Raw genomic sequence first — 12,339 nt, 5'->3', positions numbered from 1 at the left:
TGTTGTCAAGTGTATGAGGACAGAGGAGAATGCGGAAAGAATAGGCCAGACTCAGACAGCTGTTCACCTGCTCACGTTCAAACAAATGTACGGGCTGACAATAGTCAGGATCCCCTGTTTGATTTCGCACGCTCCATGTCGTCATCATCATCATCATCATCATCATCACCATTACCATTAGCATCACCATCATCATTATCAGTATTATTACCATCACCACCATCATCATCATCATCACCATCATCACCATCATGATCATCACCACCATCACCATCACCATCATCATCACCATAACCATCATGATCATCATCATCATCATTACCACCACCATCACCATTACCATCACCATCATGATCACCATCACCACTATCATCACCACCACCACCACCACCATCGCCATCGCCATCACCATCACCATCACCATCATCATCCTCACCGTCATCACCATCACCATCACCATCATGATCATCACCACCACTACCACCACCATCGCCATCACCATCATCATTATCATCATCCCTATCAAATACCATTGGTGTTCCCTTACACAAAGCGTTAATTCCTCCCAACTTCCTTCTTAGGATCTCTCTTTATTTACGGGATTTCCCATCTGAAGGGCTGTATAGGATTTCACTCTTCTCTTATAACATTCTCTCTCTCTCTCTCTCTCTCTCTCTCTCTCTCTCTCTCTCTCTCTCTCTCTCTCTCTCTCTCTCTCTCTCTCTCTCTCTCTCTCTGATTAATTAACACGATATCTTTGAAATTGTTCTTACCTAATAGATACTCATTTCTTCTTTATTTTGTAAAAATTTCTGCCATTTAGTTATCATGTCTCACGCTTAACTATTTCTCTGCCTGGTGATCGCCAGAAGTAAATTCGAGTCCCACTCAAACCCCTTAGTTCCTTTAATGCCTGCAACCTCACCATCCTTGTGAGCTAAGGATGGGGGTTTGGGTAGCCTATGGGTCTATTTGTTGAGTCATCAATACCATTACCTGGCTCTCCCTGGTCCTAGCTTTGGTGGAGAGGGGCCTTGGGCACTGACCATATGGATATATGGTCAGTCTCTAGGGCATTGTCCTGCATTCTAGGGCAATGAAACTGTTTCTGCCAGTTATGAGCGGCCTTTAAACCTTTAAACTTATATAAAAAATATTACTCCACAACAAAGGTAAATGAAAGAATACTTAAAGCATCTCTCAACATTACTTTATAGGACAGTATCAACTACAGCCCTAACAAAAACAAAATTGTTAATTCTATATTAAAAAAAGACCCTCTTTTGTTTTAGCTAAAGCCCTCGACCTGAGATTCATCTGGCCATTATTATGCCCTGCAACACCAGAATGAATAAAAGGAATGGATTAAAATATGCTGGAATATTTTACTGGAACTTAAAGCTGGCCAACTGTACCCATACATGCGTGTATATCTCGTTTCTGCGAAGCTAGCTACTGCCAGACGCCAGGAAAGATCTCTGGACTATAATAATAATAATAATAATAATAATAATAATAATAATAATAATAATAATAATAATAATAATAATAATAATAATAGCAGCATAACACGCAACATCAATGTCATTTTCCAATACATGCTATGCAATTGGAAGCGATGATAATAATAATAATAATAAAAATAATAATAATAATAATAATAATAATAATAATAATAATAATAATAATAATAATGATTATGATGATGGTGATGATGATATTTTCCAATTCAAGCTATACAATTGAATGCTTATTCAAGAAAAACAACATAATAAATAAATTTAGTTATAATCATAAGGAAAACACTAATTCTATTTTAACTATTTTCTTAAAATCATCTGAAGTATTCTATATTAGCTGTCTATACGACTCCTTATTGATTGATTGATGAGAAGTTCTCTGGCATCCTGACATCTAAGGTCATTGACGCCTATACAACTCTTACCAATGCTAGAAAAACAGGTTAATTTGAATATTTATTTTTTATTTTTTGTTTAAAATCTAATCTATTTTAAATGTTCAACCAATGCATCTTTCAGCTTTCAATTTTCTAAATTCCCTAAATATTTAGGAAACATATACAAGAAAGATAATAGTTTCCCACTTCATTATAATTCCTCAATATATTTTTTTGCCGACAGAAAAGTTAAAAACACTATTTGAAAAAACCCTTAATTTTAATCTGAAATTCTCCGTAAAAAATCTACTGTTCTCATCCGTATTTCAGTAAAATACAAGCGACCGTAATTTGAACCCTACTTTGTTATTATCTTTTACGTGTTAGTGACCTTAATGTCAATACATCCGTTTTTAAAACGGCAAATGCCTGGCAACATTTATTCCAAGATTTTTACATATCTATTTTGACGTTGTTACTGTTTTTAGAATGATTTATTGTTAATTTGCTCTCATCATTTATTTATTTCCTTATTTCCTTTCCTCACTGGGCTATTTTTCCTTATTGGAACCCTTGGGCTTATAGCATCTTGCTTTTCCAACTGGGGTTGTAGCTTGGCTAATAATAATAATAATAATAATAATAATAATAATAATAATAATAATAATAATAATAATACGGCAGATTTTTAACAATGAACCTGAGAGAAATATGTATTTTACAAAAACGTGAAGACTAAAGCAAGGTGTGAATGTTCCAAAACAAAACTTTACAGCCATGCAAAGTTCTTAAGCAATTTTCAAAGTTTGCTTTGACTACTAAGTCTTTGGTTTATATTAGTTGGAGGAGTTGCCTTCAAAGTTATAGATTGCCTGTTGCCTGTCTCGTCTCACATCAAGAACTTGCATGCAATTGCAAGTAAATTGCACAATCATAAACTTTACCTATGGTAAGGAATTCAAAAATCACGAGTCGTTTCCTTTTTTTCGAATTTATTCAATAATTTTCTAAAAAAATCGTAATTTTAATCGGAAATTCTATGTAAAAATCTACTGTTCTCAGCCGTATTTCAGTAAAATAGGGGCGACCGTCATTTTACCTTACTTTGTTATTATCTTTTACGGGTTGGTGACCGTAATATCACTCCTTTACGTCAATACATCCGTTTTTAAAGCGATAAAAATCCTGGAATAAATGTTGCCAGGCATTTACCGTTTTTTTTTTTTAATGCAAAGTTTCAATAGTGTAGCAAAGGAATAGAATAATAATGATCGTTTGGAATGTATATAACTATATTCGATAGAAAGATAGAGTAAAAGACGCTAATGTGTTTCATGATGAATTAATTATATTCAAATACTCTTTGGAACACAGAAAGTATAAGGAAAGAAAAAAAAAATTATGAATCTGTATAACATTGAAAGTATAAGGAAAGAAAAAATTGTTTATGAATCTGTATAACATTGGATTATACATAATTAGTCTCAGAACCAAAAAAAAAGGTATACTGTGAATAGATTTTCATTTTGGGAAGGAAATACTAATTCTATCAGCAAGGAAATTTCGAGATTAATTTAATTGCCTTTACAGAACTTGAACATTCCCTCCAAATTTTACGTGAAGGTTTTTGAAGCTTCCAGAATCCTTAACTAGATTTCATGTTTACATGGCTGAACTTTTATGTTTGTTTTGTGTTGTCAACTCAATTTTGCTTCGCTTTCAATTTTGTTATGTTTATGGAAATATATATCCTATTGTATACTCATTGCTATGAAGTCTGACTTATAAATAACCAAAAGTAAATTTGCTTTAATTTTTTTGTAAATAAATATCCGATTAATACAAATGTAAACTCGTAATCTCTTCTATATAATAAACAGAAAGTGTCTGGTTATATATACAAATGTATATATATATATATATATATATATATATATATATATATATATATATATATATATATATATATATATATGTGTGTGTGTGTGTGTGTGTGTGTATACACACATATATATATATATATATATATATATATATATATATATATATATATATATATATATATATCTATATATATATGTATGTATATATATGTGTATATATATACACACACACACACACACACATATATATATATATATATATATATATATATATATATATATATATATATATATATAGGACATGTCTGTTTTGACATTGTTACTGTTTTAGAATGATTTATTGTTAACTTGTTCTCATCATTTATCTATTTCCTTATTTCCTTTCCTCACTGGGCTATTTTCCCCTATTGGAGCTCTTGGGCTTATAGCATCTTGCTTTTCCAACTAGGGTTGTAGCTTGGCTAGTAATAATAATAATAATAATAATAATAATAATAATAATAATAATAATAATAATAATAATAATATCCAGTCACGCACAGCGACATTGCCCTGGTGAGAGGTGGGTACGTGTGTGTGCATACCTATATGAATATTTAGCCATCATTTTTGACGGGTCATGTACACTAGTATATATATATATATATATATATATATATATATATATATATATATATATATATATATATATATATGTGTATATATATTTATATATCTATTTATATACAGTATATATACATAAATATATGTATATATATTTATATATAAATAGATATATAAATATATATATATATATATATATATATATATATATATATATATATATATACATATATACATATATATACATATATATATGTATATATATATATATATATATATATATATATGTATATATATATATATATTCATATATATATATATATATATATATATATATCTATTTATTTATATATATATATATATATATATATATATATATATATATATATATATATATAAAATACATGTCTGTCATATTCATAGATTTTATTTAAATACCTACCTCCATATTTCAAAACTCCTGAAGGATTTGCTCTTACGAGAGATATAATGAGGAATCCTTCGAACTCAGGATAACTCCGACGCCAAAGTTTTGTAATTATCCTTGAACTCGTCAACCTGGAAAGAGGTATGTTATGGAAGTCATTAAACATTCAACATTCCTCCTATTGGAGATATACATATTCATGTAAATGATATATACTTTACGCCATAAGGTGACTACTTAACTACAAAAAAAAAATCAAAATATATATCCGCATTAAGTCACGTGTAAGTAATATTATCAAATTAATGATAAGGTTTGAAAAATTAGGGTTACTTATTCAATAAGAGGATAACAACACTATAGTCAATTTTTTTTAGCGAGGCAGATTTGCACCGACTCGCAGCGGTGCCCTTTAAGCTCGGAAAAGTTTCCTGATCGCTGATTGGTTAGAACGATCTTGTCCAACCAATCAGCGATCAGGAAACTTTTCCGAGCTAAAAGGGAACCCCTGCGAGTCGCTGCATATCTGCCTCGCTAAAAAAAAATTGACTGTAGTTAGAACGCAATTTGAGTTTTGTAAATTATTTATGAAGATAAAAATATATAATATATTTAAGAGGAATACTACTAAGGTTACCAGACGTTCCATCGGCATAATTCTTCGAAAAATAAGATTATATATACAGTATGTATATATATATATATATATATATATATATACATATATATATAAATATATTTATATCTATACATAATTATATATATATATATATATATATATATATATATATATATATATATATATATATATATATATATATATATCTACGTATATATACAGCATATATATATATATGTATATATATACATATATATACACAGCATATATATATTTATGTGTGTATATATACATATACAGTATATATATATATATATATATATATATATATATATATATATATATATATATATATATATATATATATATATATATATTATAAATTGTTGTTAATCTACATGAAATAAAAAGAAATAAGAAAAATAACAAGAATCACTAAAAGGATGATGAAATGTCCAAAATGCAACTAAAATAAAGATTATATCTCTTATATGTCTTAGATGTCTTTCTGATGTCCGTTTTATGTGAAGAAATCTTCTAATGATTTCTCGTATTTCTAGTTTTGCCACATATGGGGATTTGTCCATAGATTTGGGGATTTTGGGTGTCTACTGGGGATGTTCTGTACAAATTTCTATGAAGAAGAAACAAAAATTAGTAAACCTTAATATTGTTGTAATTAGTTTACTTAGCACTCTAAATGAAGTATGGTGAGTAATTTCTATATGAGTAAAGCCTACATGATCAGAAGAAAATATATTTGTGAAAATGGGGATTTTTGCGGATGTTTTGGGGATTTTTTATCATGAGTTTTAGGGATTTTTACACTAACCCATCTGGCAACACTTTTTCCAGATGTGTTTCGCCAAGTTCCGAAACCGCATCGATGTATTAGTGTCTTTTTCAATCTTTTTTTAACAACAGCTTTTGAGAAACTTCTTCCACCATTAAGCTGTATTCTTTTTTTTGGGGGGGGGGATGTCCGGGGGCCTTTTCTCGCTTTGCAAAAGTGTCTGGAAAAGTTTGGTCAATGACTGAAAAGGAATAAAAGGAAAGGAAATCATTATATCTTTATTATACGTAAACAGAATTCAGGTTCTAAACACTTATCCTAATTGGAAATCACTTTTATTTTCCAATTATTATTATTATTATTATTATTATTATTATTATTATTATTATTATTATTATTATTATTATCATGTTTGTTTATTATTATTATTATTATTATTATTATCATGATGATGATGATGATGATGATGATGAACATTAATAGATTTATTATTGAACAATAATCAAGGTCCTTTTTTATGAATGGAAATTTCCTATATAGGGTCAGTCATTGGCATATGCCATTTTTTCAAAATCAAGGTCCTTTAAGCCACTAATTATTATTATTATTATTAATTGCTAAGCTACAACCCTAGTTGGAAAAGCAGGATGCTATAAGCCCAGGGGCTCCAACAGGGAAAATAGTCCAGTGAAGATAGGAAACAAGGAAAAATGAAATATTTTAAGAACAGTAACAACATTAAAATAGATATTCCCTATATAAAGTATAAAAACTTTAACAAAACAAGAGGAAGAGAAATTAGATAGAATAGTGTGACTAAGTGTACCCTCAAGCAAGAGAACTCTAACCCAAGACAGTGGAAGACCATGGTACAGAGGCTATGGCACTACCCAAGACTAGAGAACAATGGTTTGATTTTGGAGTGTCCTTCTCCTAGACAATGAGGAATAAGAACTTTCTAAAACACATTCAGCAAATTTTGAAGAAAATATTGATTTGTATTTCGCGTAAGTTTAACTGCAAAAAAAACTGAAATACATATGATTGCTATAGACTAGATACAAAATGAGTTATGGAACAATAGGTTGTTGTGGCTTGATTGGTAACGTCTCTGTCTGGTGTTTGCCAGTCGGGGGTTCGAGTCCCGCTCAGACTCGATAGTGCCATTAGTGTCTACAACCTTACCATCCTTGTGAGCTACGTTTGGGGGGTTTGGGGAGCCTATATGTGTATCTGCTGAATCATCAGCAGCCACTGCCTGGCCCTCCCTGGTCCTAGCTTGGGTGGAGAGGAGGCTTGGGCGCTGATCAAATAGTATATGGTTAGTCTCTAGGGCATTGTCCTGATTGCTAGGGCAATGTCACTGTCCCTTGCCTCTGCCATTCATGAGCGACCTCTAAACCTTTAAACCTTTAAATGTTTTTATGTTGACCAGGCTGACATGAGTCTTTTTATAGTTTATATATGACATATCTATTTTTGACGTTGTTAATAGTTTATATAGGACATATCTGTTTGGACGTTATACTGTTTTAGAATGATTTATTGTTAATTTTTTCTCATCATTTATTTATTTCCTTATTTTCTTTCCTCACTGGGCTATTTTTCCCTATTGGAGCCCTTGGGCTTATAGCATCTTGCTTTTTCCAACTGGGGTTGTAGCTTGGCTAGTAATAATAATAATAATAATAATAACAACTGAGTATGACATTTTAAGAAGACACTCTTCTCTCTCAGCCCTTATCCATTAGAAAGACTTTCCAAAGCCAATGCATTAGGAGCTTATCCTTGAGCTGATTACTTTTGTCCATTTGTGAGAGAAGATTTGCCTCCTCAGATGTGAGAAAAGGTTTACCTCCTCAGATGTGAGAGAAAATTTACCTCCGCTCGAATGTGAGAGAAAATTTACCTCCTTAGATGTGAGAGAAAATTTACCTCCTTAGATGTGAGGGAAGGTTTACCTCCTCTCAAACGTGAGAGAAAATTTACCTCCTCAGATGTAAGAAAAGATTTACCTCATAATGTGAGAGAAGATTTACCTCCTCAGATGTGAGCGAAGATTTACCTCCTCTCAAATGTAAGAGAAAATTTACCTCCTCTGATGTGAGAGAAGATTTACCTCATAATGTGAGAGAAGATTTACCTCCTCAGATGTGAAAGAAAATTTACCTCCGCTCGAATGTAAGAGAAGATTTACCTCTCGAATGTGAGAGAAATTTACCTCCTTAAATTTGAGGGAAGGTTTACCTCCTTAGATGTGAGAGAAGATTTACCTCCTCTCAAATGTGAGAGAAAATTTACCTCCTCAGATGTGAGAGAAGATTTACCTCACAATGTGAGAGAAGATTTACCTCCAAAGATGTGAGAGAAGATTTGCTTCATAATGTGAGAGAAGATTTACCTCCTCTCAAATGTAAGAGAAAATTTACCTCCTCAGATGTGAGAAAAGATTCACCTCATAATGGGAGAGAAGATTTACCTAATAATGGGAGAGAAGATTTATCTCATAATGGGAGAGAAGATTTGCCTCCTCAGATGTGAGAGAAGATTCACCTCCTTAGAAGTGAAAGAAGTATTTTCAGCCTTGCTGAAATACTTGTAGACACGAGCTGGAAATCATTGTCTTGCGAAGATTCTTGGGAAGTGATAACAAATATTAGTTACGCTTAAGAGAGAGAGAGAGAGAGAGAGAGAGAGAGAGAGAGAGAGAGAGAGAGAGAGAGAGAGAGAGAGAGAGACTGTAATATATTCGTGTTTCTAGCAACAGTGATTAAGGATTTATTGCAAACTTATTATGATAGCGTACACCTAAACTACTCCTAGGTTTCACGTAATCAAGTAGTTTCTTGGATCAGAGGATAGATATTCCATCCTCATATATTATTTCCCCAATATCGAAAACTGATGAATTCGTTTCAGTCAACCTTTTCAGTTTGACATTTCATGTTATGTCGATTATGTTCATTTCCGGATTTGATCCCATCTGGAGAATCTGTATCTTTAACATCTTTCACGTAAAATAATATTAATAAGAAGAAGAAGAAGAAGAAGAAGAAGAAGAAGAAGAAGAAGAAGAAGAAGAAGAAGAAGAAGAAGAAGAAGAAGAAGAAGTACTCAAGAAAATGTCAGAATAATGTTTCAGACCAAAGACAAAGAACATTTTCCTCAGACGTAAAAAGAAATCCAAAAGTATTCTGAACCCAATTTCTTCAACCAAGAACAAATGCAACCCTAATTCTCAAAATGGAAACGGTGAATAGACATTCAGGGATTCTCGGAACCATCTACATTTTATTCAAAACCGTCAAGCCAAGAATGAAAAAAAAAAAATCTGGTTTTACTTGCTGTCAAAGGATATTTTTTCATGATAGTTTCATCTATGTAAATGTGTATATATCCGACTACCTACACGATGATAGTTCATGTCCTTTCTTATTTTAAATATGTGTCATAGGGTAATTACCTGTTATTTAAAGGGACGTAGTTAGAGATTTGGGAACCCGGGAGTTAACTTAGCAAAGAAACATACTTTTTTTTCTGACCCATTTGGAGGATCCCCTCTCTTGGGAAACCCGGGGGACATTTTCAAAAAGCAACCCCTAACCCGTTTCCCACTTAGCTGGTTATATATGGTATCCTAAACTAATTATTACAACTATGGTAAACCGGTTTAAATTCAATAACACTTCGGCTTTAAATCTCCCATGCACCTCTATGTATAAATATTTAGCCTCTAAGGGGTTCTCAACCTGGGGTTCGCGAACCCCCAGGGGTTCAAAACCAGATTTCAAGGGGTACTTAGATGGCTGACGAAAATTTTTTTTTTAGATAGTTACATCTGCTCAGAGAGAGAGAGAGAGAGAGAGAGAGAGAGAGAGAGAGAGAGAGAGAGAGAGAGAGAGAGAGAGAGAGAAGTGTGTGTGTGTGTGTGTGTGTGTGTGTGTGTGTGTGTGACGGAGGGGCGCGCCATATCGTGTCGGTTTAATTTCAAACAGCAACGTGAGTGAGGGTGGGGGACGGTTACGTGGACACTGGACAGTCAGCTCACTCAGTTAGCCAACAGACACTGATGCACATCGTAGTTGTTGCTCCTGTCTCCAACGCCTTTTGTTTGCTTAAATGAGGTTAGTTCGTGTTTTTTTTTTTTATTCTGTATTGAATATTCTTTTATCATTGGCAATATTATACATGCATTTCACAGTATACTCGTACGTGTATATAGCTTTGGTTATAAAAAAGTTCCTCTTCTACAATTCCAGATATCGTTATGGCCTCATCAGCGAAGAAACGGCAGCATGATGAAAGCTACATTCAGTATGGATTCACTGCTATCAACAAAAGTGGGATTGAATTTCCACAGTGTGTATTATGCCACAAAGTTTTGTCACTGGAGTGCATGAAGCCTAGCTTTCTCAAACGCCATCTAAACAGCTGTCATCCAAGTTTTATAAGCAAGAATGCTGCTTTCTTCAAGCAAAAGGAAGAGGGATTGAAGCGAGCACGCTTCGATCGTTCGGGACATTTCAGGCAACAAAATGAAGCTGGTTTGCGTGCATCCTACATGGTATCACTGAGAATTGCACAAGAAAAGAAACCTCACAACATTGCAGAAAAGTTGATAGTTCCTTGCTGCAAAGATATAATACGTTGTGTTATTGGTTGTGATGCTGAGCAGAAGGTCACATCAGTACCTCTCTCAAATGATACTGTTCATCGACGAATAGTAGATATGTCTGAGGATGTCAAACAACAAGTAATTGCTGAATTAAAGGAAGCCTCTTTAGGAAAATTTGCAATCTAGCTTGACGAGTCGACTGACGTGGCTGCTTGTGCTCCTAGTGTTTGTGCGATACGTCACTGGTCAAGATTTCAAGGAAGAGTTTTTGTTCTGTCAAACCTTGAATACGACTACTAGAGGTGAAGACATTTTCAATGAAGTCTCATTGTTTTTTGAGAAAGAAGGACTGTCTTGGAATAATGTATGTGCATGCACAACTGACAGAGCACCAGCAATGCTTGGTCGTCGATCAGGATTTCGAGGAAGAGTGAATCAGGTGAATCCTGAAACCAAGCATCTTCATTGCATGCTTCATAGATATGCCCTGGCATCCAAAACTCTCCCACCTGATTTAAAATTAGTCCTGGATGATGTTGTGCACATGGTAAATGCCATCAAGTCAAGCGCCCTAAATACAAGACTGTTTTCCCTTCTGTGCCAAGAGTTTGGAAGTGATGAAGAAGTGTTGCTCCTTCACACTGAGGTTCGCTGGCTGTAGAGGGGGAATGTGGTATCAAGAGTAGAATCACTAAAGGAGGAGCTCACTGAATTCTTCAAATGTGACAACAAGGCAAAGTCACTTGAGTTCACCAAGAAATTGTCAGACAGCCAGTGGCTTCAGAAGCTGGCCTACCTGAGTGACATATTCTTACGCCTCAACTCATTTAACTTATCCCTCCAAGGCCGTTTTGCCACAGTGAGTGATTTCATGGACAAACTTAGGTCACTGACCATGAAGCTGGAGCTTTGGGAAGGGAAGGTCAAAGATGGAAATCTTAGCATGTTTGAACACCTTGGTGAGGCACTTGATAAAAGTCAAAACACTGGAAAACAAGATGTGATGCAACTTGTGCAATCACATCTAGCTTCTCTGCGGATGAAGCTGCAGTCTTACTTCCCCGAATTGAGTGAATTGGAATCAAAATTGATTAGAAACCCTTTCATTGTGAATGTGCACCTTCTCCCAGATAACATGCAAGAGGAGTTCTTAGAGTTGGTGAACGACTCTGTTGCAAAAGATGCATTTGAAACACTTTCCCTAACCAAGTTCTGGGCTAAAATGAGTGAGATTTACCCTGCTGTATCTAAAGTAGTTCTGAACTCTGTTGATGTTCCCTAGTACTTATCTGTGTGAGCAAGGATTTTCAACGCTGTTGAACATGAAAACCAAACATCGATCACGGCTTAATGTGGAACATGACCTACGATTGTGCCTGTCTAATACTGCTCCTCGAATTGAGAAACTTGTTTGTAACAGACAGGCACAGCCTTCACACTGAAGTTCAGTAATGGTTGATAAAGGAAATATTGTTTCATTTCTGCATGTGTAGTATCACTGT

At 33.6% G+C, this 12,339-nt stretch overlaps 1 protein-coding gene across 1 annotated transcript; it reads left to right on the top strand.

The window, feature by feature from the left end:
- The first annotated feature begins 6,129 nt into the window (after positions 1-6,129).
- LOC137655509 (protein FAM200B-like) lies at positions 6,130-12,119 on the top strand. Its single transcript, XM_068389407.1, has 5 exons — positions 6,130-6,139; positions 8,270-8,375; positions 8,532-8,759; positions 10,654-10,975; positions 11,499-12,119. Exons 1-5 carry the CDS (start codon positions 6,130-6,132, stop codon positions 12,117-12,119), a joined length of 1,287 nt encoding a protein of 428 aa, XP_068245508.1.
- Positions 12,120-12,339: the final 220 nt, after the last annotated feature.

The sequence above is a fragment of the Palaemon carinicauda genome, chromosome 16, assembly GCF_036898095.1.
Source record: "Palaemon carinicauda isolate YSFRI2023 chromosome 16, ASM3689809v2, whole genome shotgun sequence".
Taxonomy (NCBI): domain Eukaryota; kingdom Metazoa; phylum Arthropoda; class Malacostraca; order Decapoda; family Palaemonidae; genus Palaemon; species Palaemon carinicauda.
The sequence above is the reverse complement of the archived record's forward strand: the minus strand, read 5'-3'. Positions and strand labels throughout refer to the sequence as shown.

Bases quoted from the DNA above. Each gene is read 5' to 3' on its own strand.
- LOC137655509 (XM_068389407.1), top strand. The intron at 8,760-10,653 runs GTGAGAGAAGAT...CCATCTAAACAG, and splicing joins GAAGATTTGCCTCCTCAGAT to CTGTCATCCAAGTTTTATAA. The intron at 10,976-11,498 runs GTAATTGCTGAA...CGCTGGCTGTAG, and splicing joins CTGAGGATGTCAAACAACAA to AGGGGGAATGTGGTATCAAG.